The sequence below is a fragment of the Onychomys torridus genome, chromosome 14, assembly GCF_903995425.1.
Source record: "Onychomys torridus chromosome 14, mOncTor1.1, whole genome shotgun sequence".
NCBI lineage: Eukaryota > Metazoa > Chordata > Mammalia > Rodentia > Cricetidae > Onychomys > Onychomys torridus.
Window position 1 is genome coordinate 22,047,124 of NC_050456.1, and position 27,882 is coordinate 22,075,005.

Consider the following 27,882-nt stretch of genomic DNA (forward strand, 5'->3'; position numbering starts at 1 on the left):
AGAGGAACCTGGGAGACCTCATATTCTTATTCAGGATTTTACACAAATATTAACATGAAAAGTTTTCATTTATTAGTGCTGATGTCCTTACTCAGTAACAATAAATTCTGTCCTGACTGTATTTGTTTTAAAACATGGATATTCCTTATGTAAAAGAAAAAATGATTGGAGAAATAAGTTGCCCAGTCTCCTACTTAAGTTTCCTGAGTGATATAATTGGAATTAAATTATTAATGGGAGATACTTTTAAAAAGATTGTTTTATGATCTTCTATTAGGGAATTTGCAATTCATTTTAATATTTGTAGTTTGATTTATATTAAAGATAATGCAATCTATGTTCAATTAACAATACATGGCCAATGTAATGTGATTTCCAGATCATGCAAATGGAATAAGCTTGCAAGAAGAGGGGGAGCTCAATTCTTAACCTCAGATGTAATTTGCTGTGCGAGTTCTGGCAATTTTAAATGACATTGCACTTTTTAATTTTTCCAAAGGCTCAGCAGCAAATTTATCCCAATCAAGAAAGCCTATTATTAATTTACAAGGACAATTGTAGGAGTCTTTATAATTTCTTTGTGCAATTATTCGCCGTAAATTCTCATGGTAAGATACAAATCGTTTGTAAGAAGTAGCCACTAGCGCTTGAACCATCGTCTTCTTGAGTCTTGAACATCCTAAGTGTTGGGGATACTGGCTCCTTGTGAAGCATCACAGGCTTTGTGAGATGCTGGACGCAGGCCTTCTAAAAGAGGGCAGTACAAGAGCTGCTGCAGAGGCAGCCTTGGCCTCTACCAGTACAGCTGAGCTCTGGACCTGGACTTTCCTATCAAAAGATTCTTTGTTCACCAGTGAATAGCATTAGGCATGGACTAGCTGAGGGGCCACCATGAAGTCTCAAATGAGGAGGGCAAACACTAGCCAGAGAATACAGTGTGAGAGTCACAGACATGTCTTTGCATTTGTGTGCAAAATACATAGTTTTACATATTATTTTGTGGTCGTTTGGGTTGGGTATGTTCCTGGTTCCTTGCATACACTTTCTTATTGATAGACTAAGATACATTTTGTCTTCACCTGTGTTTTCTTTTTCTGCCTGTTGTGGGGCAGGGGAGATAATTATGACAAATACACAGGTATTTGAGATATTAATTTGCACCGACAAAGATTCAGATGTGTCAGTCTTATAAGTAGGTAATTGTTCTTGCCTTGCCTTAACTTTTCTTAACATAAAGTCACCTGATTCCTGTTTAAAAGCAACATATTGCATGATATAAATACTCAAATCCTGATGATGCAGAATTGGACAGTCATATTCTTTAATCGGAAAATGGTTTGTTTAATTCTAGAGTTTCTGGTAGCCACAGCTTCTCTCTCCAGTTAGCAATGTCTGGTCGCTTTTCAGCATGACTACCAGAAGCACCATACAAAAGTCTTACAAAGAATGTCTTAATCTCTCTGTGTGCTTTTAGAGCATTATTTTGAATTCCATCATGCTGCCTTTTTTCTCCCCTCTTCTGAAGTTTTATTACAACAGCAGAATTCCCAGGGAGCTTTGGGGGCAAGGTTCACATAATGTAGCCCTGAAGTTTTGCTAGGTGGGAGCCATCCCCCAGTCCTGGCCATCTTTTGGCAATCTTTCTATTTCAAAAAGATTCACTGGGTAGAGTCTTTTACAGCATTAGCTGTATCTGGTTTATTTTTATTGTTATTTTTATTTACTAGACATTGAGTATCTACACCCTTTCATGATGCTTTCTTTCTCTGACCTCACCGTGACAAGGCATCTTGTTCTTTAACATTGAGGGAGGCAGAAAAATGCTTGAGTTTCTCAATGTGTGCCTTCTATACTAGTTTCAAAATGGCTTATTCTTCTGGTTTCCATGGTGACAATTAACACTGTTTCAAGGCATTGTTCCACTCTCCATTTGGGCAGAATTTTCGGTGTGATTTTTAAAAAAAAAAAAAAAAAAAAGAAAAAGAAAAAAGAAAAGAAAAGAAAGAAAGAAAAAAAGAAAAAAGAAGAAGAGGAAGAAAGGAAAGGGGGTAAAGGTTTAAGGGAGGGGAGAGAGCCTGGTATGAGTGTCAAAAAAAGTTATCTCAATCAAGTCTGTATTAGCCACTAAGTACATTTATTTCATAAACCCCTGGTTTTCCTGGCTTTGTTTTATAATTTTGTTTTTCATCATTTGTGCTTTTAAAACATAAACTAGAAATCAGAATTTCATTATTAATTCTTACTTAAGACAATGGACGCCTATCAACTCTGTCTTTTCTTTATACCCAAAGAAACGGCTTTTAGGACACTGGTAGCCTATGTCTTTAATTTAGATCATTCACAAATCTATTAAGAGGATTCATTAGACCAAATTGAATTGGCCAAGCAAATACACTTAATAATGTAAATATGCTCTTTGAATGGAGTATATTTTATTTTTGACTAGGCAGCGAGGCCCACAGCAGGTGCTGTGGGAAGTTAAATGCTGGATGCTTATTTACCTTAGCACTCAAGAAAAGCCAGCTGACTTTAACTTTGCTAATCTCATTTTTGGCTATTGAAAACTGGTTTGTATGATAACATCCCCAGACTATGGGACATAATGGGGCAGCTTCTGCTCATTTACTGCTGTGGGTGAAATGAATATGAAGATTAAATTATCTTCTCACTGCAGAATAGAGTAGCCCACTTGATAGGGGACCAAGAGTAGAGAGATCCAATGGCTGATTCTGCCCATCTAATGCTCCTGAAAAGATGCTTTCAAGGGGAGAGGAAATGTCTAGTAGAGTCAACAAAAATGCAGTCCTCCTAGCACCATTATACACACAGTCTTGAGGCCCTAAATCATATTAGATCCAACCTTCACAGCATCTCAAAACTCAAATACTTTCACCTTCAATTACAGGACATTCTAGTACTCTCCATTCACATATCAATATATCTAACAATTAACTAGCTTCTCTTGGCTTTTATAGTTTGAAGGCATTGCCTATCAATCACATCTTTCATCGGGCTGTTTATGCAGTAGGCTATACAGTGACAAAGAGAGCATACATAATAACAAGGCTTTTTAAAATCTAATTACCATCTTAGTAACTATTGTCATAACTACTCATACCACATATCATAGGAAAAACATGATTTCCCTATGTTTAAAATCAAATAAATTGTTTGTTTGTTTGTTTTGTATTTTCCTTATTGAAAGGTTATCATTTCATGGGATAATCTAAACTGTCCTCCTTTCTTACTAACATATGATGGAGGAGATATTTAAAGTTAGGAGAGAGAAGGGATGAGTTTGCCACAAGAAAAGCCAATAAGCAGTAGAAGCCACTCCCAGAAGGCACAGCTAGAGAAATCTCTCTGTTGATTAATACACATGACATAAGGAAAGATTTGAATAATAGTCCTCTCCCTGGCTGAAACAGGACTCCCCCCCCCCCCACATTATGTCAGTCTTACCTAATTAGTTATGTAAATCTTACATGGGAATCTGATTACATAGAGCAGATTGCCTCTCCTTCAGTCGTCACTCTGACAAATAATATACAATCTCGGTTTCTAGAATACTTGTTGAGTATTGAGTTGAGAAAACTTAAGTGGACAGTGTGTTTTTCTGTAATAGAGTAACCTGATCCTGGGAATTGTCTGCAGTTAGAAATGGAATCAGGATTTCCCATGTTTCCCAGTCCAAATTCTGAAAGGACTCTAAAGAAATCCTTGATTTTCTTCAATATGCATATTCATGTCATTTTGGATACTCTGGCACCCAGATCAACATTCATTAATAATAAAAATGCTTTAAATCACCTCATTTAAAACATTTTGTTCTTTGATGCACAAGTGCCTAAATTTGGAGAAGTTTACATAATACAAATGATGTGCGTGTTTAGTGTAAATGGAAGATTAAAATATGAAACTAAAAGTATGCAAACATATGCACACACATGCTGAAGATCTAGTTCCTAGAACAGACTTCATGCCCTCTTTTCTTTCAAGCTAATTCCAATCCTAGTGTAGAGTTTTATATAAGGTGTTTGAGGGGACTAAAAATCATCTGAGAATTTGGGGACATTATGAACCTCAAGATTGGCAATACTTTGCCCACACAAAAGTTTTCCTTGGTAGGTCTAATGATAGTGTTTACTTTGGGGCAACCATGCTCACTTAGGGGACAGGAACAATGCTACCCTGGGGCGCACTCACCTGGCTTTGTTGCTTCAATGAAAGACATTTTTTGAAATGTACATTAAATTGTAAAATACATTTCATATTTTCCCCATAATCTAATTTTTTTAATCGAGTATATTTTGACACACACCTCCCCACACATACATCATATGATAGTTATTTATAGCTGTTCATAAGACTTTCTGACTATGAACTTTTTCAGATACAGGTATTTGAACAATACCACCATAAAACTGTTTTACTAAGTAGCTATTATGTTATCCCCAGGAGCCATTTTTTAAGAGACTTACTTGACAGTGTGTTAGAATATTGTGCGTATCCATGTGGCCAGGAAGGTTCAGTAATCAGCTGAGAAGTTCAGGGCAGTTTATGGTATTCAAACAAGCAATTATAGATCTATAGCTATCCCACGGAACTATTATGCTTTCTTCCTCTTTCTATGTGTCTTAAGCTCTCACAGAGCTTTTAAGTAAAAGAAAGCGAAAAACAAAATATTAATTGCGACTTTAGGGACTCTCAAAGAAATAGGCCACATACTCCTTATGTATCTACTTCTGTTTTTCATTCAAAGATAACTTTATTAGTTTTGTTTTGTCCATAAAGTCTAAATGTTTTAGAGACTGCCATTTCTTAACTTTCATAACTCACAGCCAAACATATGCACTATTTGTGGCACAAACATTTCCCTCTCCCCATCACCTCCATTTGAAAAGTGACTCTTCTTAAAGGAGAAAGCATCACCTCCTCAGCCCGGCAAGTGATTGATACACATGTTCCGTGGAAGAAAACAAAATACTTTGAACTTCTCCAAGAGAGATTTGCTGAGAGATGGAGCAGAGTGGTGATTCCAGAGCTGAATGGTGGCCCAAGTGAACAGAAATAATAAGCCCTTCCAGGCCAGGCATTTTCTTATTTACTGTATTTTAAGTCCAATACATAAAATGTAAATGAACATTTAGTCTAGAAAGACAAAAATCTTTGAAGCCAACAGTACAAGTTTCTGTGTGGGTATGTGTGGCAACTGTTTGGAGTGTTTTCAGCAGCCTTACTGCGTCAAAGGTGATAATCAGTAAATTTTATTGAAAACAAAACCTTATATTTATAACCCATAAGAGGTGTAAATTCTGCTCAAAGATTTTCCTAAGAACACCTCTGTCCTAATGATTCACCCTTGTCTTGTCATTTCAGCGATACAGTGTGGAAATGTCCATCAGGCACCTGAAAAAGACAGAGCTGCTTAGCAAGGTTGAAGCGCTGAGGAAAGGTGGCGTCTCTCTACCAAGCGATCTCCTGGAAAAAGTGGATTCAATTAATGAAAAATGGGAACTGCTTGGGGTATTTGCATTTTTATTACTGTTTGTAGGTTATGTGTACATTTTTTGTGTGGTGAAGTACCCTATCTGTCTGATTTCTAATTTGAGGCACAAATATCTCTCTCTTTCAATTCACTCCTTACATTTCAAACAAGCTACTCGTGTTATTATGGGGAAAACATTGCTTTTCCTCTTCTGTTTTTTTTTTTTTTTTTTACATTTATTCTGAGCTGTCTCCTCTCAGATTTTAATAATTTTGGTTCTTTAATACATAAAAAGTAAGTAAAATATGCCGTGTATTATGGGTATGCACCAAGTCAACTCTAATACAGTATATCTGATATACACTGACTGTCATGCTTGGATGAATGTTAATAGAATTTGTTCTGACGGTACATGTTAGAGACATCCACTGTTTAACCATTCAGCGTATCCTTCAAATGAAGAGTGGGGTTGCCCCTGCAGCTGTTGGGTCATAGGAATGCTACCAAATCAAATATGCAAATTTGACCCAAATCCCAATTGCGGGTTGAAAATCAGTCTCCTTTTTGTGCCTCCATTTTCAGGGCACTTTTAAACAAAAGCCTAAATAAAATAAAAAAAAGTTTCATGTCGTTCCCAGTCAAAGAAACACAGGAATCAGGCAGAAAGGCAATGTGGACCTTCTGTTACCTGAGGCCTGATGTCATCAGGCAGGAGGCAGCACTGTCCTGTTGTGAGGTGACAGCAGAGGGAGAAGATAGCCTGTAGTTGTTCATCAGCTTCTCTCTTAAATGGCTTTCACTTCAAATCAAGGGTAAGCTAGATTTGCCAATTACCCTAAGTGATTAGTCATAATAGCTGCGAGGGTGATGTCAGTGACAGAACATGATTTTTCAAGCCCTCTATTTTTCTGCCTCTTTAATTTTTTTTTAAAGAAAGAATACTCTAGAAATATTTTGAATTAGGAGCTCTCCATGTCCTGTGATGACTTGGAGACATGCCAGTGTTCCGTTCATGCCATGCTTAATCTAAGTGATTAAAAACCTGCCCATTTAAGCCCTCATGAGTTTCTCATCGAAATTCTCTACACTCCGCAGTTGTTCAAAGTAACTTAAAAAAATCTCAAAAATTCTTACTCTTTCGTATTATGGCCTTGCCTTTTAATGATAATTAATGTAATTGAAAATGGGGAGGTTTAAATCAGGACCTACTAAATTCTGCACTCCTCGTTGCTCTCGGGAGAAGCGTGATTACTGTATGATATTTTCAAAGGTTGTTTACAAAATAGAAAAGGACAGTGACTTCATTGGCCTCATAGATAAAGTGATAAACAGTTGACACTCCATTTAAATGTATCTTTCCTAATTTGATACATAACAGTACTCCCCTGGAAAACTGTTTCAAGTGTGTGGTGAATACCAATTCCTCACCAAAAAAATTATAAATTGTTATTGCACTGAAGACGCAGTATTTAATTAGTCTCTATGAGTCAGATGTCATTCAAACAGTTGCCGTTTTGACAATATATCACTCCAATACTGTACAGTTTTGCAGTAATTTGGGGAGAGTAGGATGCAGAAAGATGAGCTTAATAAAGCTGGAGCCACACTGACACCAGTAGGCATTCTGCTTTAATTGGCATGATTACATTTTAATTGGCATGAAAAAAATTAAAGACAAGGATTTTAACTTCTAACAATAGTAAAATAGAGGGATATGGTTTTTAATATTTCTTTCATCTAAGGTGAACAGTGTGGAATGAAAATACATTAGATTGAAATGTCAGCGGTGCGTACAGTTTAATCTGTGAAATTTCGTCCCCTGTGCTGCATATTACTCTGTCTCAATTGCATATTAAACAACCCTATCAAGGCAGGCATTGGCATCTGCTGTGCTGACACAAATTGTGAATTAAATGAAATTGATGTCCTCTGTCGTATATTTATGAAGACGGACCATTCTCTGAAGTATTCTGTTTATAAAGAATTTATGATTGCAAACTGTTCCAGAACAAAAAAGTGGCAATAAATTCCTTTGTGTGACCCGAGCCTCCAAGGGCACTGATTTCACCTCCTGCCGTCACTTTGTTAACGCGTAAAAACAACAGCTAAATCTGGAGTCCACCGAGGGCCTTCAGATTATCAATATTTGCACCATGAAAATGCAAGGGTGTTGCCACGAAAGGCCATTTTTCTGTCATGATCTCCTAAAGATACTATTTACAGAACACAGTGGAGCAGATGAATGTTTGTTGACTTAATTTTATTTGTGTTCTAAAGCGTATTTTTCTAGGTTTAATTTATCATTATAGATTAAATCCTATTGATTCTGTAAAGAGTGTGCTTCTACCAAAGAGAAAGAAACGAGAACCAGCACAAAAGCATCTCTATGCCATAATGCTTGGTCTACCCAGGCTCATCGCATGGCAAATTGAGGATTGTTTTCACATATCTATTAAATTATCTGAATCCAAAAGGAAAAGTAGGAAGAACTATGGGGCTGAAGAACCCCGATTCATGTGAAATCCACAACAGCTGAACCACAGAATACCTCATTAAGAGTGCTCTTTCCTATTATTTGGGGAGTTGCACCTCACAGAAGGGAAAAGAGAAAAGGAATTTAATCTCCTGTACTCTCGGCCTGTGTATATGGAGTAAACTCAGGCCTCTCTCATGAACACTTTATATAGACAACTTTTCACTATAAAATTTCTGCCATTAGAATTCAGATGAATTTTTGTCCATGACCATGGTAATTTGGACCAAAGCTCCTTTTGGTGAAAGGCAAGTCTAAGGAATGAAGTTTTCCTTGTGCATCCACTGGTAGCGGGACTAGTGTGCACTAAATAAGCAGGCCCCCAAGGTGCCATCAAGCTAATCTGAGCCAAATGTCAATCATGAGGTAGAAGGGATCACTGTGTGTTATCTCCTGCCATGTGTCTTTGGCATGCCAGCTAATCTATCTTTGCTTTGTTTTGTTTCTTCTTATTTTTCACCTGATGCATTAGAAAACACTAAGAGAGAAGATCCAGGACACAATGGTAGGGCACAGTGGGTCGGGACCTCGTGCCCTGCTGTCTCCTGAAAGTGGAAGTCTGGTTAGGCAGCTGGAGATCAGGATCAAGGAACTGAAAAGATGGCTCAGGGACACAGAGCTTCTCATCTTCAACTCCTGTCTGAGACAAGAGAAGGAAGGAACCAATGCCGAGAAACACCTTCAATACTTTAAGGTAATAATAAAAGAAGAGCAATCAAAGTTGATTAAAAGCTTCCTTTATGAGAGAGATGAAACATTTATCAAGTACATAAAGTGTTGTGCTCTCGCATTTGTGTAAGGCTAGACCTTTAAACGCTTCCTGGAATTCACACGCTTCTGATGCTAACCTCTACATGTGTCAGAGAAACACAAAGCATATCAGAGACACACTGAATAGAGGAAGTCTCTGCTGGCTCTAGGCTTGTGCTATGTCTGTTAGAAGAGGACTTTGATAAATTAAAAGCAGACCAGCAAACATGGAAGATTACTAGGGACTCTGAAAGATCTGAGTGTTCCATAAACAGCTTAAAATGTACTACCATAAATTGATATGGGAAAAGCATGTGATTTAATTGATACCCATTAATGCTAACAAAAGAAAACATAATTTTTACATTTGAAGACTCAGCTAGTCACAGAGGAAAGAAATAAAGAAATCCCACATCAGAGGCATATCCCTTTGATGCTCACTCTTGACAACAGGATCATCGATATTGTTTTTGTGTTTAAGTCCCATGGAGAAGTACTCTCCAAATTTGTTTCTGTTCTTTATATGGTATCCTTTGGATTGAGGTTTAAAGAGCTTTTAAAAATTACAGATGTGTGTATGTGTTTGTACGTGTGCACTTGCATGAACTCTCATGTGCTGTACCATGCACATGGAGGTCAGAGGATGACGTCTGGCAGTTGCTTCTTTCCTTCTACCATGTATGTTCCAGGGACCAGCCTTGGTCATCAGGCTTGAGGCAAGTGCCTCTACCCACTGAACTATCTTGCTGGCCCGTGGAGTGCAATCTGACATTTGAATGTTTTACTTCATTGCCCAGAAGAACCTGTATGCCTGAACATGCCAGTACAACAGTAATTATTTGGCCTTTGACTGGTCAGTTTGAGGCTTTGGGCCTATGGAATGAATTAGTGGCAAGATACCTTGTATCATGGAAGATCTTAAAAAGGAAGAAAGGAACAACTGTAAAGGAAAGAACTTTCTGGGCCAAGCAAATATTTCTTCTCAAAGCCTCCTAGAGCCAGGATTTATTGAGCTGATGCCTTCTAGCGATCTTTGTAGTCACCATACTTCTTTTGTCCTCTCACTGTCTGCTGTAATGTAAGACAGGGTATGCTAAAAGCATTTGCCCATAAACTGCCTGTGTCACACCCATAGGAATTGTTTTAATCAAATAATTCATCTTCTGCCATTGCGTTGAGATGTCCAGATGATCAACTGGTCCCACTCAAGCCCCGCTGCAGGGAGAAGGGGTACTTAGGCATGTACCTCTATGTTTGAGCATGGCATGCATCTTACAGATCATCTGGACAACTATGGGGGTAGGATCTGGGTATTTTCTTTAACTTCCATTGTATCTTTATTGCAGCTTTAGTGAACTGACTAGTGTCCCTAGCTTTGGAATTAGATCACATTCCAGTCCCATTAATTGTTTGACAGGTGGTCAAGTTTCTTACATGATGCCATGATTCCTTGATCTCTTTCTGAAAAAAGCAGAGAACTGTCATTTCAGTACAGCAGAGACCATCACAGACTTTTCCACTTTCCTTCTCTTCTTCAAAAATGTATCTTTGCAGTATTTTTAAGTGTCATTATCCATTAAGTTATCTGTGTTTATACTCCAGTCTTTTTAGCAATTTTTAAATTCTATAATAACAACAACAGGGAATCTCCTATCCTAAAGGAAAGGTTAAAAAAAATTAACCAATAATGTAAGCCTAATCATGTGGTTTCTGACCTTTCCCTGTCTCTGTCTTGCTCCACTAAGGCAATCAGGCTCACAAGCCCAACATTCATTACAGAATGCTTCCTATAGTTAAATTGAATTCCTTAGTGTTGGTTGCTTTTCATTTCATTACAAAGATACCCATGCTGTAAACTACCCTTTAGGACTCCCTCTTTCATTCACAATCACAATGCAAAGATCATTCATGATGTTGGCTGTAGTAATAATGAACTTCCTTTGAAAACTCTACTTCTCCATTTTGAATATGTAAATATATATCATTTAATCCTAATAGCAGCACTATGAATGAGCTATGGGGATCTTGATTTGGGCTATATGAATCAGAGGCCCAAGGAAGTTAGGTTTTGTGTATCCAAGGTCATCATTAATGAGTAGTAGCCTTATATTGAGATCCAGGACTGTCTGTCTCTAATGATCTTTGGATGAATTACTATGTAAGATTGATATTAACTATTATTTCCTAAGCATCTTCCATATCAGGAGACTTAAAAGGAAAGACAGGATGGAAGTACATTTCATTGTTTCTTTAATGCAGATTTATTGGTTACTCTCTTCAGATTTTTAGCCCAAAGCCACAGCTTTAGCAATGGCAGATGGGATGTGTCTATATCAAGGTTAAGTCTCTACTTTTGTGATGTATCAGTGCCCTCTGCTGTGTGCCATTTTCTAAGGTGAAGCTCATCAAACCTTTAGAGCCCTGACGTGTTTCCTTTATGACATGAAAATCAACTTTTTTCTCTTTATGGTGTTAGGATGGAACACAGTTCTTGTGCATGCAAGGCAACTAGCTGCTTTCCCACTAAGCTAAGTTCCCAACCCCAAAGTCGGCCTTTAGGAGCTTGAATAGACAAGTTAAGGAGATCGGGCAGAACACCCTTCTGTTGTTGTTTTCTTCTAAAGAAAAATTTATACATGTCTGTAGCTGGAGAGCTTCGCTACAGCCCCCACCAAGCCCTGTTAGTCTGACAGCTAAACACACAGACGTTTAGCTTATATTATTTAAATTGTTTGGCCATTAGCTGAGGCCTACCATTGTCTAGCTCTTATTCTTATATTCAGCCCATTTCTATTAATCTATACTTTGCCACGTGGCTCGTGGCTTACTGGTACCTTACATCTTCCTTGTCTTGGCGGCCACTGGCAGTGTCCCCTCCTGCCTTCCTCTTCTCCCAATTCTCCTCTCTCTTAGTCCTGTATATACTTCCTGCCTGGCTACTGACCAATCAGTGTTTTATTTACCAATCAATCATCTACAGCACATGTCAGTTGAAATTAGTATATATCATAGCCCAAATTTTAACATTTATAAGCTATTTGCAGGTTATTCTCAGGACTTCTGGGATAATGAATCAAGTGTTCTGTGCCTTACCAGATTCATTGGTAGAGCAGAACCAAAAGTCTGTAATTTAGTATAAAAATGTCATATAGTGTTTATGATGTCTTTAAAAATCATAGTTTGCAATAAGCACACACAGAATAAAACCTTTTGCTTGCCAGAGTCTAAAGAAAACAAGACTTGAAACAACTTAGGTCAGGGAGGGATGAAGACTCTTTGCATGTGGAGCTTGGGTAGACGGTGTGCTCTGCACCTCCTGTGGGTTCCCACATGTCTTCCACCATCACTGGCTGCACAGGGCGCTTTACCTCCAGGCCTTAACTCTATGGCTTGTTATTCTCTGAATCCCCAAGGTTTTAATACTAGAGCCCCAGTGCATGATCCAGAAGCTAGAGAGGAGGTGCTAAATATAAAAGAGAAAGTCCATCCCTTTGTGGACAGAACTGAATTTTCTACCCACCTTGGTATGCAATAAGGAAAGAGATCAGGATTTTAATGTTTCACGGAGAAAAAGGAAAAAGCAATTATAGAATTATTTTTCCTGTAATGCAGTAATTGTTGTAGATGAAGGATTAGACACAAGAGAAATTCTGTACAATAAAGAGTCTAAAGCCAGCAGTGGGGTGCCATGAACATGTGACTCCAAAGCCTTGGGATAGAAATGTAAAATTGTTGAGGACTGAACACAGTTTAATAACAAATTGTAGGGGCTCATGTCAAGGACTTAATGAGGCCAACTGGCAAAGGGCCTTTATCACCCAAGAGTGGAGCTTCAATGCCATTGGCTGGAAGGTACTGCCTTTTAACCATAACCCTTCAGAGAGAAAGGAATATAATTACTTAATCATATGTTCCTTGTATCCCAAAACCAAATTAATTATTCTAAAGACTCTAAATTAGGAACAAATTGTCTATTACCAGCTAAAGAAACCCAGAGCATTGGCCTAGGCCCAGATCCAGCCTGGGAAGGGAAGGGAGAGTAGACCTTCTACTGTGCTGTCACCCAGAAGGGAAGAAAGGAATGGACACGCTCGCCTCATCATTTGATGCTGCAGATTTGTGTAGCAATTTGTGTTTGACCAAATGCTTTCATGTGTGTTACTAATTACCTTCTTACATGTGCACTTACTTATTTTTGTGAATGAAGGACTTGGGCTATGGGAAGCAAATGTGACTTGTTTAAGTGGACACGGAGACAATAGAGGGAACAAAAACAATGCTCTTTGGATGCAAATCCCAGCGCTGCCCACTGGGCCACACACCTGTCCTTCAGAGGACTGTTGGAGCTTTGTTTCCTTCTCAAAACACTTTTCCATAAAAGGCTGAGTCATATCATCTCTGTCAGTTACACAACTCATGCGGTGATGCAAAAGCATCCACAGACAATATGTTAAATAATACATCTAGCTGTAGCTGATTAAATTAATTTTAAAGCTATTTACAAAAGCAAGTGGTGGGCTAGATTTGACCCAGAGACCATATTTATCTGACCCTGTATTAGACTTTAAAAATCACCCATGTGGAAATGTCTGCATCTGCACCTCTTTGAGAACTAGGAACCAGGATGGAGAGATAGCCTAGCATATAAGGACTTGAGTTCAAATCCCCAGCATCTCCATAAAAGGTAGGATGTGGCTTTAAATTGCAGTTCCAGAGCTAGGGGTGGGAAGAGAGACAGGAGGCTTGCTGGCCACCAATCTCACTGAAAAAGGCAAAGTCAGGTTCAGTGAGACACCCTTCCTCAAGGGACTAAGACAGACAGTCGTAGAGCAGTACAAGAGATGTCCTCTGGCCTCCACACATGCATACATATGTACCCATTACACCACACACACACACACACACACACACACACACACACACACACACACCAACAAACATACACACACACCATACACATATACATAAACATACACATGAACACACACACCACACATACACATGAACACATACACATACACCACTCAGACACATGTACACATGAACATACACACATACCACAAACACACATGCACACACATACACATGAACACACAAACCACACACACACACACACATACACACACACCATACATACACATACCACACACACACCATACACACACACCACAAATGTACATACACACACATACACATGAACACACACACCACACACACATACACATGAACACACACCACACACACACACACACACACACACACACACACACACACCATACATACACATACCACACACACACCATACACACACACCACAAATGTACATACACACACATACACATGAACACACACACCACACACACACACACACACACACACACACACACACACAGGGGGTGTGGGCAACCATATTGCTGTAGTGTCACAGTGTAACTACAGCTAATCCTTGTTGAATACTTATAAGGTATGTGGCTGTTTCTAAGCATTTGGTCTAAGGTTGTTTATTTAACTCTCATCCTCTCCTTAGGCAGCAGGTATTAGGTTTCCCTATCTCCTAATTATGGAAGAAAACATTGAGATGGAGTCTATTGCTCCCTTATCTCTAAGTATCCAGTGACTAGCTGTTGTGTTTTGAAAGTGAACGGTCCAGCAACAGCTGCTGGTGATGCTTTTGGAGGCTGCAGAATCTTTGGGAGATGGGCTCTAGCTGTCAGAAGTGAGTCAGCCATGGGAGGCCCTGAGGTTTGTAGCCTTGCCCAGCTGCAGGTTCAGTCTCTGCTTCTCCGTCCTTCCGCATGCGAGCAAGCACACTCATGTTCCTGCAGCCATCGCCTTGAGCAGCTCCTCTCAGCTTGCTTTGCCAGTCAGACTGCAGCCTCCTTTACTGTAATCGACACTTCTTCTTCCAAGCTTCTTCCTGTCCAATATTTAGTCACAGAAAGGAGAAAAGTAGTTAATGTACATAGCTAATGGAAATCAGTGTCGTTGTTTTAAATCATGGGAATGAAAACATATGGAGCAGGGCTTCTAAAAGGATTTAAAGTTAACTATGAACTGTGCAGCGGTAACAAGTGATCACTCTGGAAATAAATGTCACTCATTTTGGCTGTGGCAGCATACACCTATAATCTTAGTACCCAGACAAAGTCAGGAAATTCACAAATCTGAGGCCAACCTGGGAAGCACAGTGAGACCCTGGCTCAAAAATTCCAAACATGCAATACCAAAGACACAAACAAATGAAGGGATAGACCAAATCGAAAAATACTCCCAATGTGTAGCAATTTCCTCCTAGATAAAACCCATTATCTTAAAGTGAAGCTCTCTAAAATGTAGGATGTTCTAAGGGAAGATGGGGACATTCCTTCCTCCAGGGAAGCTTGCTAAGCTCAAGAAGTACACAACACAAAAGATTCAGGAAGTCCCTGAAATTGACCAGATTCACTAGGCTCCTCCCTCCCCAAGCATTTTATATAACTAGTAAGAACTGCTAAGAAATACTGTTAGACAAGTCGAGCTTCCCAGAAGAAGCAAAGACCAGTTGAGTGAGCTACATAAAGAGGCTCAGACAAATTGAGCTACCTGGAAGAACCTTCTCCAATTTCTAATCTCCATAAACTCACTGTAAATTAGTCAGCTGCTATGGAAGAAGTCAGTATGCAGATCCCCTTAAGAAACTAAAATGAGAAAGATGACATAATAAAGTTATACCACTCCTGCTCTGGACTTGTGGAATAAGAGCCAGCATATAATAGCAATTGGATAAATCAATGTCTGTGTTCATTGTGACACTATTCATAATAGCTAAGCCAAGGAAGAAGTACAGATACCATCAATGGATGAATGGATAAAGAAACACACACACACACACACACACACACACACACACACACACACACACACTTTTTCAGCCATAAGGAAGAACAAAATAATGTCATTTAAGAGAAGTGGATGCAATTGGAGATCCTGTTAAGTGAACTACACAGTTATCAAAGACAAAACGTCACATGGTTTTGCTCATATGCAGAATCCAGATTTTTTTTTAAGGCATGAAAGTAGAAGAGAAATAATTTGCAAACAGAAAGGGAGAATGAGAGTGGGGAGGAATAAGAAGAGAGGCTGCGGGAAGATGAACATGGTCAGAGTACGTTTACTCATGTATGAAATGTCATTATGAAACCAGATTATTTTTACAATAATATATACTAACAAAAGGGAAAGAAAGTTAAAAAGAGAAATATTTTCTCAAGTATCAAGACACAGTCTTTGGAAACAAAAATAAGACCAATGTAATTAAGACATTTGGGAGAAATTCTCCATAGCTACTGTAACTATTCTAAATGGCACTATAAACAACCTCATTTCCTGTCACATTTTTAAGAAGTTAGGCTAAGTGGTAGGAGAGAATATTTGTAAGTTTCGATACATGGGAAAAGTGGCCGGATTTCTTAGTGCTACCTACCTGGGTCATCCTGATGCTCTTGCCTCTGATGACATTATTGAGAACGCTGTGAGAACCTGTGTTTAACCCAGTAAGAGCCAAAGCAAGCCAGCACTTCGCTTCAGTTTTCTCAAGGGGCTTAGATATATTTTAGAGGGGTTATAGTAACCATATGTGCTAATCAAAAGAAAACAATGTATGGTTATTTATAAATGCGCCAGATTTTCTACCACATATTAAAAACTCCTTCTACTTAATACCATAAAAATAATTTTAAGTAATTGGATATAATCTAGAACTAACTTGTGAGAAGACCTGATGATGCTGAAATTCAATGATAGATTTAAGTCACTCCTATTCATACTAGTATTTGATGGGAATGAGAAAGGCCAAGGCAATAGTTTAGTGATCTTTTGAGGCACAGGTTTAGAAGGCCCAAGCCATGCTCAACTGCTATGTAACCAAGAATGACCTTAGATTTCTGATCCTCCTGTCTACACCTGCTGACTGTTGGGAGTACACATGTTCCATCATGCTTAGATTAGTCAAATAAAGTGTTTACAGGTAGGTTTAGTATAGTTTTCTAAAGTATATATCAATTGCAGGAAAATGTATGCAATGGGGATTATAATAGTAAGCATGATAAACCAGATTCAGAAAGAGAAAAATACATTTTCTCTCTTTTGTGGACTCTAGCTTTTATATCATTACAGCAACCAAATCAGTGTGTGTGTGTGTGTGTGTGTGTGTGTGTGTGTGTGTGTGTGTGAGAGAGAGAGAGAGAGAGAGAGAGAGAGAGAGAGAGAGAGAGAGAGAGAGAAGACAGGCATAAGAATTAAGAAAAGAAGGGTGTGGGGATGGATATGGTCAAAGTACATGATATACTTGAATTAAGACGTCTTTAAAATCACTATGTACAATGAATATATGCCCGTAATCTTTAAAAAATAAGAAACATCAAAGTCACTCAGCAGTGGTGTTGTATGCCTTTAATCCCAGCAGAGGGAAGCAGAAGCAGGTGAGTTTGAGACCAGCCTGGTCTACAGAGTGAGTGCCAGGACAGCCAAGGCTATACACAGAAACTCTGTCTTGGGTGGGGGAAGAAAACGAAAGGAAAGAAAATAAAAGAAGGAAAGAAAGAAAGAAAGAAAGAAAGAAAGAAAGAAAGAAAGAAAGAAAGAAAGAAAGAAAGAAAGAAAGAAGAGGGAGGAAGGGAGGAAGAGAAAGAAAGAAAGGAAGGAAGGAAGGAAGGAAGGAAGGAAGGAAGGAAGGAAGGAAGGAAGAATTAAGCAAAATCCCTTTCTTCTCTTTCATGAGAGAATGCTGAATGCCCCTCCCCTGACCTGGAGAGTTCTGTCCCTGAGTCCAGGATGTTAAAGTCCCATGGTGCACTCACTACTACTGCTCGTGGGTAAAGCAGATTCATGGAAGCCAAGGTCAATGCTCAGCCCTAAAGTCCAACAGAACTACTCTCCAGAATCAGCATGACAGAGGCTTCCATTCCTAATGTTCTCTCCTACCACTTTTAATGCAGTTTTCTTGGTTAATACTCCCAAAGAAAGAAACCCAGAGAAGAGACTCTCTAAGGTGATGCTGTACTCTCTATCCTGGTTACTTTTCTACTGCATGGCACAACACCGTGTTCAAAGCGACTTATAAAAGGAAGATTGTGTGTGTGGGGGGGGTTATAGTTCCAGAGGTTAGAGTTCATGACCACCATGTCGGGGAGCATGGTGGCAGGCAGGCAGGCATGGTGCTAGAGCAGGCTCTGAGAGCTCATATCTTGAAACAAGAACCACCAGGAAGGGAGATGGGTGGAGACAGAGACACAGACACAGATATTCAGAGACAGGGAGCAGGACTTTTGAAATCTCAAAGTCTACTCCTCCGCGCCCAAGACCTCCAACAACTCCACTCTGCCTAGTCTTCCCCATTCAGTTCCATCAAGCTGGGGACCACGTATTCAAGCATCTGACTCTATGTGGGCCATTGCCCTTCAAACCAGTGCAGTAACTGGGTAAATGTAGAGCCCTAGGGCCTCCGTAGTACAGAAATATAAGCACGTGATCTCTGCTGCTTTCCCTGTTGCTATGATAAAATAATATGACAAGAGCATGAAGGGAGGAAGGTTTACTTTGACTCATGGTTAGGTTTGAGGGTACAGTCCATGCCAGGACATCCCAACAGCAGGAGCTTGAGATGTCTGGTATGTTACATCCACAGTGAGGAAGCAGAGAATAATGATTACCTTCTCTGCTTACATTGTCCAAGAACCAAACCCAGAGAACAGTGCTGTACATTTTTAAGGTGTGGTATTCCCACCTCAACAAGCTTAACTGAGACTAACCCTCACAGGCAATCCAGAAGCTTGTCACTAGGAGATTCCAGAGCCTGCCAGGTAACAACATCAACCATCACAGGCCTTATTTCTAGTCCATGACCTATGAGAGTCCCGTGATTTTCTAAGATTAATGAAATTAATGAGTTAAATGAGGTACTATATCTGTGTTTAAAACAGCTCCATGATTAAGAGTACCGGTTGCTCTTCCTGAAGACATGGGTTTGATTCCCAGCACCCACATGGCAGCTTATGGTTGTTTGTAATTCCAGTCACAAGGGATGGGATACCTCCTCTAACCGCTTCAGATATTAGGCATTCATGTGGTACATAGATATGCAAAACACTCATACACATAAAAATAAATAAATAAATAAATAAATAAACAAACAAACAAATAAATAAATAAATAAATAAGAATTTTAAAAGTCTTCTTGGTAAGATCTCAATATGTTTTAAATATCTGCATTATAAGTACTGAGAAAGGACTTGTACAATTGTTTTGCCTTTTAATTTTTATTTTTTTAATTCTTTCTCTTGGTTTTTGAGGTTATAATATAATTACACCATTCCCCCTTTCTTTTCTTCCCTTTAAACATTCCCATACTGCCCTCCTTGCTGCCTTTCAAATTCATGGCCTCCTTTTTCATTGATTGTTGCTCGGTACCTATATGTATACGTATATAAATGTATATATTCCTAAATACATCAATGCATCCTGCTCAGTTTGTATAATTTTACTTGTGTGTATATTTTCAGGGCTTGGATAACCAATTGCCGTGCTTTTCTCAGGGTGAGACTATTTCTCCAGCTCTCAGCCTCCCTCGGCTGCTGTAGTTTTTTGTGTAGTGTTGAGGGCTTGGGGTCTTTCCCCACCTACTTTGACAATGTCTATTGTTTTTGTGGCTCAGCTCATGTTTAGGCAGTCATGTTGGTGAGACAAGAAGACACAGTCTCACAGAAAACTCCCCGATGCCCTGGCTCTTTCTGTCCTCTGCTGCAGTGTTCTCTGAGCCTTAGGTGAGGGAGCTGTTTTGTAGATATATCTAATGGGGCAGGGCTCCACAAACTCTGCATTGTGATTGGTCATGGTTTTCTATAATGGTATCCATCTGTTGCAAAGAGAAGTTTTCTTGATGAGGGGTCATGTACTACACTTATCTGTGGGTATAAGGACAGATATTTAGAATATAGTTAAGAATTAGTTTGTGGCCAGGTGGTGGTAGCTCATGCCTTTAATCCCAGCACTCAGGAGGCAGAACCAGGTGGATCTCTGTGAGTTCGAGGCCAGCCTAGTCTACAGAGCGAGGTCCAGAACCGGCACCAAAACTACACATAGAAACCCTGTCTCAAAAAAACAAAAAACAAAAAAGTTGAAGGGAAGAATTAGTCTATGAACATGTATTTTAAGACATTTATGTCTGACACAGTGGAGATATGATAAATAAAACAAGTCCTCTGGAGTTTCAGTTCCTTCAGTTAAATTAATTTGAATATTCATATTGAACTGTCACCCATCTCCTATTACTTTATCTTACATCGTTCCTTTAGATTTGACCAGTCTATAAGTAATAAGTACCAGCAATATGTTCTCTTCATTGTTAACATCACAATCTTGGACTTTTGGTGTCTAATCTCCAGTGTGGAATTTCTCTTCACCTGATAGTTTTTGTTTATAATTTTGATTTCTAGCTTTAAAGGATTCTCTCCAATTTTTGCATTCTACATCTCTGTAATAACCATATTTTCCCACTGGCTATTTATTCAATTACAGATGACGCATGTGAGTCCTCTAAACACCACTCCTGGCTTGGCATGCTTTTGATGATGTAGTGAGTTCTGCATAGAGGGTTCTGTTGAATCCCCCCTTAAAATCAAGCATCAAGAAGAAAGGGCATTCTTGTACCAAAGATGCTGTGCTGTTTCCTTTGTTGTCATGGCAGCAATTTTCCTCCTTGGACCTACTTTCTTTCCAAAACTCTATCTTTATTATTTGAATACCAATTCTGAACTACAGTAGAGAAAGAAGTAATCTCTATAGTCATGCATTTTAGTCTGGATGGTAATACAGAGAACATGAATATATATATATTGCTTTTATATATCAGCAGGAACTTGTTCAAGTCATTTCTAAAATACAAAGACTCTCACCAATAAACTGCTAGCACAGTGACGAAATAAACGAACAGGCTTATGACAAGAAATCAAAGATGGAAATTAATGACCAGGCTGAAGAAATGGATGGCTTGAATCTAACAAACTAACTAGAAATAGTACAATGATAAGTAAAACTCACTATTTCTGCATTTCTGGTTCTTTGGTGGTGGGGTGTTTGTTGTTGTTGTTGTTGTTTGGTGGGGAGGTTGGTTTTTCAAGACAGGTTTCTCTGTGTAGCCCTAGCAGTCCTGGAACTCACTCTGTAGATTAGGCTAGCCTCGAACTCAGAGAGATCCACCCACCTCTGCCTCTTGAGTGCTGGGATTAAAGGCGTGCACCATCACTGCCCAGCTATTTCTGCATTTCTTAAGTGAGTTCAAGTCACTTACACACACACACACACACAAATACACACATATGCATATGCATGAGCACACAGACACACACATATGGCTTAGGATGCCCACTTCTGTCCTTGTTCCCGGTTTAGTTATTCAAGTTTCTTAGACATTGCATTCCTAACAAATCTAAGAGTGCATACCTTTCAATAGCCAAACTAAGTCCTTCACACTAACTTCCTTGATTAAGATTGCAGATTACTCCTCTGGTCCCATTTATTCATGTATTCATTCAATAAATATTTATTGGACACCTACCATGTAGCAAGAACTGTACTGGGTGTTAATAAAGCATGATGCTTACAGTGTTGTTGTGTTTAAACATTTTGGAGTGTAGAGTGTTGTTTTCTTTATAGTCACTTTAGTGAATTGGAAGGCTTGTTAAAGTTTTTGCTTTACTTACAGGATTGTGAATGAGCTAACTACTTGGAGATACCTGTGTTAAAGTGGAAAAAATGAACTTCCTTCCTGTATGTCTATTTCTCCATTTTTATTGATATATCTAAGATTTGATTATTACATATATTTTTATTCTAGTAACACCATTAGATCTTTTTTTCCTTATGTTCAAGGATTTCTTTTTAACACTGTATTGTAATATATAAGAATTTTAAAAGTTGGGGCCAACAAGGGGCTGAGTCTGTCAGAACACTTGCTGCTAAGCCTGATGATTTGACTTGTGTCCTTGGGATGCACATGGTAGAAGAGGGAAACTGATTCTTGTGTGTTGTCCTTTTATCAACATACAAGCAGTGTAGCATGTGTGCATGTACACACACACACACACACACACACACAATAAATAAATAAATTAATTAATTAATACAAAGAAAAAAGTATTCATGATATCCAAAGTAATTCAGTTATTTGTGACGTTCTTTTCATTGGTCAGCTTCAGTTTTGTACACTGTGGTTTCCATTTGTTTAAAAAATTATTAATAGTTCTGGCTACTGAACTACATATTCTAAGAGTTTCTGCAGATCTCCAGTTTATTTCCCAAGGCCTTCTGTGTCCTAGAAGGGTTTTGCTTTTACTTCACAATAGCTTAGCTTAACATAAAATTGTATTAGAAGTATCAACCTTTGTCATATAAACTAGCAATGCTGCTTTTGAGTCTTGGTCACCAAGTAGGATCTGAGCTTTGTTCTCAAGGTAACTTCCCATCCATATAGAACTGTTTAGCTGTTGGCTTCCTCTCTTTCTCATCCTTCCCTCCCGCCTCAGCCCTCCCTTTCTCCTTTCCTCACATTTTTCTTCTCTCCTTTTTCCCTCTAAGACTATGCTGACTCATAACTTTGAAAGTTAAAATCTGATGTCTGACTTGGGATGTCTCATGCACTATTTACTCAACTTCTCCATGTTTCAGTGTCCTGTTAGAAGTCCTATTTGTGAGTATTAAATACCCTAGATATTCCCTGCACTTTTGAAAGTCCGTTTTGGGAGCTGGAGAGGTGGTTCAGTGGGTACAGGCTCCTGCTGCCAAGCCTGATGACCTGGGTTCTATCCCACATGGAGGAAGGAGAAAATGCAATCCTAAGCTGTCCTATGACTGCCCCAAGCCTACATGCATGTACATATGCAAAAATTCAACTATTTTCCTTTTAATTTTTTAAAAAATTGTTTGTATGGGTGTTTGGCCTACATGCATGTATGTGCACCATTTACATGCTTGGTGCCTGTGAAGGCAAGAAGGGCATTGGGTCACTTGGAAATGGAGCCAGAGATGGTTCTGAGTTGCCATGTGGCTGCTAGAAATTAAACTTGGGTCCTCTGGAAATGCAACAAGTACTCTTAACAGCTGAGTCATCTTTCTAGCCCCTATAAGAAAAAAATGTTAAAATCTGTTTTTACTTTCACTTACCTGAGACTTCTGATAGATTTTTCAAGATTCTTTTCTATTTCTGAAACACCTCACTTTTCAATGTTAAAAAATATATGCATATAAAGTGCTTTGATCGGATCTCCTCCCCATCTCTTCCTCATCCTTCCCAGTACTTTTTTTCTCCCAATTTCGTGTGTGTGTGTGTGTGTGTGTGTGTGTGTGTGTGTGTGTGTGTGTGTGTATACCTACCTACCTACATACATACGTATATACCCATCCTGAGTCCCTTTAGCACTGCCTGTGTGTCCATGGATGTGAGACCATCTATTGAAACATGAGTGTGTTCTTAGGGTCTGCATTTCTGAAGAAAACCAACTCTTCCTTCCCCAGGAGCCACCAGTCACCAATAGCTCCTCAGGTAGGGGTGGGGCTTTATGAGCCAGCCCCCTATCCATGCTGGAGTTTTGACTGGCTTGATCTTGAGTAAATCATATGTGTGAAGTTCCAGCTACTGAAAATTCATGTGAGCAACTATGTTATTGAGTCCAGAAAATATTATTTGCTACTTGTATCTGTGATCTTTCTGACTCCTCTTCCATGACAATGCCTGAACTTTGTGGGGAGGGGTATGATCTAGATGTCCCATTGAGAACTAAACATTCCACAGCCTTTTTTTCTCTGCACACTGACTGGTTGTGGCTGTCTGTAACTAATTGCAAAAATATGATTCCCTGATGAGTGTTGAAAGGTGCACGTATATAAATATAAGAACTTAGGGTGCAGTTTATTATTACTTCTCCTTAACAGAATAATAGTACTTAGTCTTTCTTGGGGCCCATGACATTACCAGCCATGTGTTTTTGACTGAGTTAACAGTACTGGATATGTGTTCCATCTTGTGGAGCAGGGTTTAAATCCAAGCAGAAAGTGGCTGGTTATTCCCATAACATTTGTACATTATTGCATCAGTGGGAGGACCTTGCTAAGCCAGTCATTATTGTAGCTTGCAGGGTTCACAGATGGGTAGGGCTGTTAATGACTTTTCCTTCCTGGTAAAGTAGGGAAGGTTTATCATAGTTTTTTCATTATTGCCTTTTTTTTGTCCTAAGGGTTACATGCAGGGCATCATGCATGTTACTCAAGTGTTTGACTACTAAGCTACACCTCAGCCTAATTTCAATTTTGAATTAAAACACACAATATATAAAAACATATATATGATATATAAAGTTGTGTGTAGGAGGGTGCCATGGTGTGGAGGTCAGAGGACAAATTAAAGAGTTTGCTGTCCTCCTATAATGGGTCTAGGGATCTAACTCTGGTATCAGACCTGGCATCAAACATTTTTTACCCTCTGAACCATCTTTCTGGTTCCTAAAATTATTCTTTGTTGTTTCATACCCTCATTAATAATAATTGTTTTTTCATAAGTCCCTTGCTTAGTGCCATGGAAATTATCCTCATGATCATATTTTCAAGAAATAAACTGAAATTCTTCTAAGGTCTTTATTTTTTTGCTATGAAAATGATTTCAGAAGTATTTTATCCTGAGTCTTTGAACTGGATCCTCTTTTGAATTACAGTAACCTGTTGATATTTGGGGTTTTTTATGTTTGTATTTTAAAAACATTTTTGTATAGTATTTTTAAACAGAGGCATAATATTCATACATCTTTATGAGGTACATTATGTTTTTTCAATACATGGATATACAAGGTGCAATAATCAAGTCAGGATACTAAGCATTTTCATCTCTAACTGTTAGCCATTTCACACTTTCTGAGCCATTTTGGAGCATATCATTGTTTTAACCAATGGCTATCCTCCTGTGCTAAAGAACCAGAAGTGGAGCTTAGGGAGATGGCTTAGTGGGCAAAGAGCTTGTTGTGAATCCCTAGGATCCATGCAAAACTGCGTGAAGTAATACATGCTTGTCATCCAAGTGCTCCTAGTAGGTAAAGTGTGTGGAGCAGAAGAGCATCTCCCAGAGGCTCCTGGGTCAGCCAGCCTGGCATACGAGAAGGTAAACAACCAAAGAGCTTGCCTCAAACAAGGTCCAAGATGATGACCAATATTCAGAGTTGCCCTCTGCATCCACCCTGTGTACATACCCTCCCCTCATTCACAGTAACATACACAAATACAAATGGAGGGAGGGAGGGATACACACACACACACACACACACACACACACAGAGAGAGGGGGGGGGAATAAATAAAACAACAGAAGAAATCCTTTAGTCTGCATTTGGTTTGGGTGCCCTTCATTGACCTTGTTTTAGTCTCTTCCACTCCTATAGACCCTAGAGTGGGCAGGATTTATTTAAAACTGCTGTTGCATTCAACCTTAACCTAGACAGTTTTTCTTACAAAACTTATCTGGATTGTATTCAATTACTTAACATTTCCTGAGATGTATTTTTATACACACACACACACACACACACACACACACACACACACACCACACCACACCACACCACACCATGATGGAAAATTATCTACTAATATATTTTTGCTGGATTTGTGAGTGTGTGTGGTGTGTGAGTGTGGTCCATGTGTATGATATATATGGGGTGGTGCATGTGCTTATGTGCAGATATATAGAGAGTGTCCTATGTCCTGCTCTGTCCCTCTTATATTATTCTCTTGAAACTGGGTCCTTCACTAAACCAGAAGCTGGGCTAGTGACCAGCTAGCCCTAGAGACCCTGTCTCTGCCCCACTTCACACTGATACAAGGCTTTTCATGAACATACACTGTTTGGTCTTTTGATCCCTTTTTGACTAATTTCTTGTTTGGGAGTATGTTGCTTAATTTCTATGTGTTTGTGAAATTTTCAATTTTCTTCTTATTTCTAATTTCTCATGTTATAACCATAGAAGTTAATACAATGACATTTGTCTAATTTCGGACTCCTTAGATTGGCCAAGAGTTGTCATCTGGCCTAATGAAGGCTCTAACTACACAATGTTTCTGTGGACTTTAGTCCGTGCTCTGCTGCACATCACTTCGGGGTTTCTGTTTGCTCGAGTCCACTGTTCACCTACTGACTTTCTGTTTGGATCTTTCCACTGTTGAAAGGGGGGAGTATTAAAGTCCACAATTGTTGCATTAATATTTCACGGTTCATTTCTGTTAATTTTTGCTATATATTTAGCTATTTATAATTGTGATGTCCCTTTGGGGAATTTACTGTTGTTATAAAATGACATTCTGTCACTTGTCATAGTTCTTGATGGAAGGTCTGTTTTGTATGAAGTTAAGTATAGCCATTCCTGGTCCTCTGTTCCTCTTTGGTTAGTGTTTAGGAGGCTTCTCGCCTCCAACTCTTCACTTCATCCTTCTATGTCTTTAAAGCTAAAGTGAGTCTTCTGTAGGCAGCAAATCCTCAGAACTTCGTTTTCCTTAATCTGTTTGGCCACTTGCTCCTTGGGTTGGCTAATCTCACCTATTTACATTAAAACTAATTATTGACAGGTAAACACTCCCTGCTCTTCTTTTCTGTTTGTTTGAATTGTTTTGCAATTCCTTTGACTCATTCTTTCTTGCTGTCTTCCTCTGTGATTTGATTTTTTTTTTTTTGTAATGCTTTTTGTGTGGATTCCCTTTCTTTATCTTTTATGTCTATTGTAAGTTTTTAATCTGTTTTTGGCATAAGGCTCAAACAAAACATCTCAGTTTCAGCCGTCTACTTTAAGTGATAACTTCGTTTTCTTACAAAAAGGTACAAAGTTTAACTCTCCCCACATTTTGTTTTGTTGGTGTTGTTAGAATTAAGTTCAGGGTCACAAAGAAAGAGACTACCATTCCAATTAAAGGGTCTCAACAAGACAAAAACTACCTCTGATTAAAAGGGTGCCCTACTCACAGGAGGGGAAGAGCAAGCCCACAGGGGCAGGGGTTGCTTTTTATTCTAAGGCAGATGGTGACTGTATCTTTTCCTCATTGGCTGGGGTCTAATCTCATACTCGTCTGTGATTGGCTAGTATTAGAAGAATCAGTTCAAAGGAAGTGAAGGCAAAGGGGAGGAGCTGACTAGCTCAGTCATCAGAGAATGCAGTAGGGGAAACAGTTTCACAGGCCAAGGGCAGTCAACCATTTGCATAAAAGTCTTATAAGGTGAGTGGGGAAAAAAGATTTAAATTCCTTGTCTTAAAAATTTTATAGTGCTTGACAGAAAAGAATACTATTTAATGTTCTTACAATGTCACAATTTATATTTTTTACATAATCACTTATCAATTACCAAATCATTATAGCTATAGTAATTTTTAACTTTGGTCGTACACTTTTTATATTAGAATTAGAAGTGAATTATGAATTAAGAAGTTAGATATTCCTAATTTGAGTATATTTTATGAGCATATTTTATATGTTCATATGTTTTGTGTTGTTACCATCTTTTAATTTTAACTTGAAGATCTCCCTGTATCCTTTCAAGTAAGGAAAATTGTATAGGTATTAATTAAACTTCTAGGCTTTTGTTTCTAAAGTCTAGGTCGCTAAGGTTAGGTCAGACCTAGAGTTCTGCTGCTTAGGTGCATTGTGACTATGTGGAAGTTAGCCTGTGCTGTGAGAAAGCCAGGGCCATGGAAACATCCTACAGCCACAATTCATTGGGTATCTAATCTCAGAGCTATCCTGTAACTCGGATTCACAAAAGTAGAACTCTGGATTATACAAGGGTAGACCAAGACCCTGAGTCTACTGAAACCTACAGCCTTGGGTATCAGCCTAGGACCTATGCTCACAAGTACTTGTCTGAATCTAGGTTAGCACATGTGAGGACACAGTGCTAACATGGAGCCTATGCTAAAAGGGCTAGTCTAAGACTAGGTAGACCTGAAATCTCTGTCCTGTGGTGCCTCTCTGAGACTCGATTGATAGGAGGCTCATGTCTAGAGCCTCTCTGGTGCTGACCTGGAGCTGGAGTGTACACATGGCACACTGA

The 27,882-nt window shown here is 38.9% G+C and overlaps 1 protein-coding gene across 2 annotated transcripts in view; it reads left to right on the forward strand.

The window, feature by feature from the left end:
- Akap6 (A-kinase anchoring protein 6) overlaps positions 1-27,882 on the forward strand; it is a 432,518-nt gene that overhangs the window by 344,907 nt on the left and 59,729 nt on the right. For both annotated transcript variants that reach the window (XM_036205359.1, XM_036205360.1), the window contains exons 10-11: positions 5,380-5,526; positions 8,494-8,715. In XM_036205359.1, the coding sequence (XP_036061252.1) occupies positions 5,380-5,526; positions 8,494-8,715 (369 nt within the window). The remainder of the gene's footprint in view (positions 1-5,379; positions 5,527-8,493; positions 8,716-27,882) is intronic.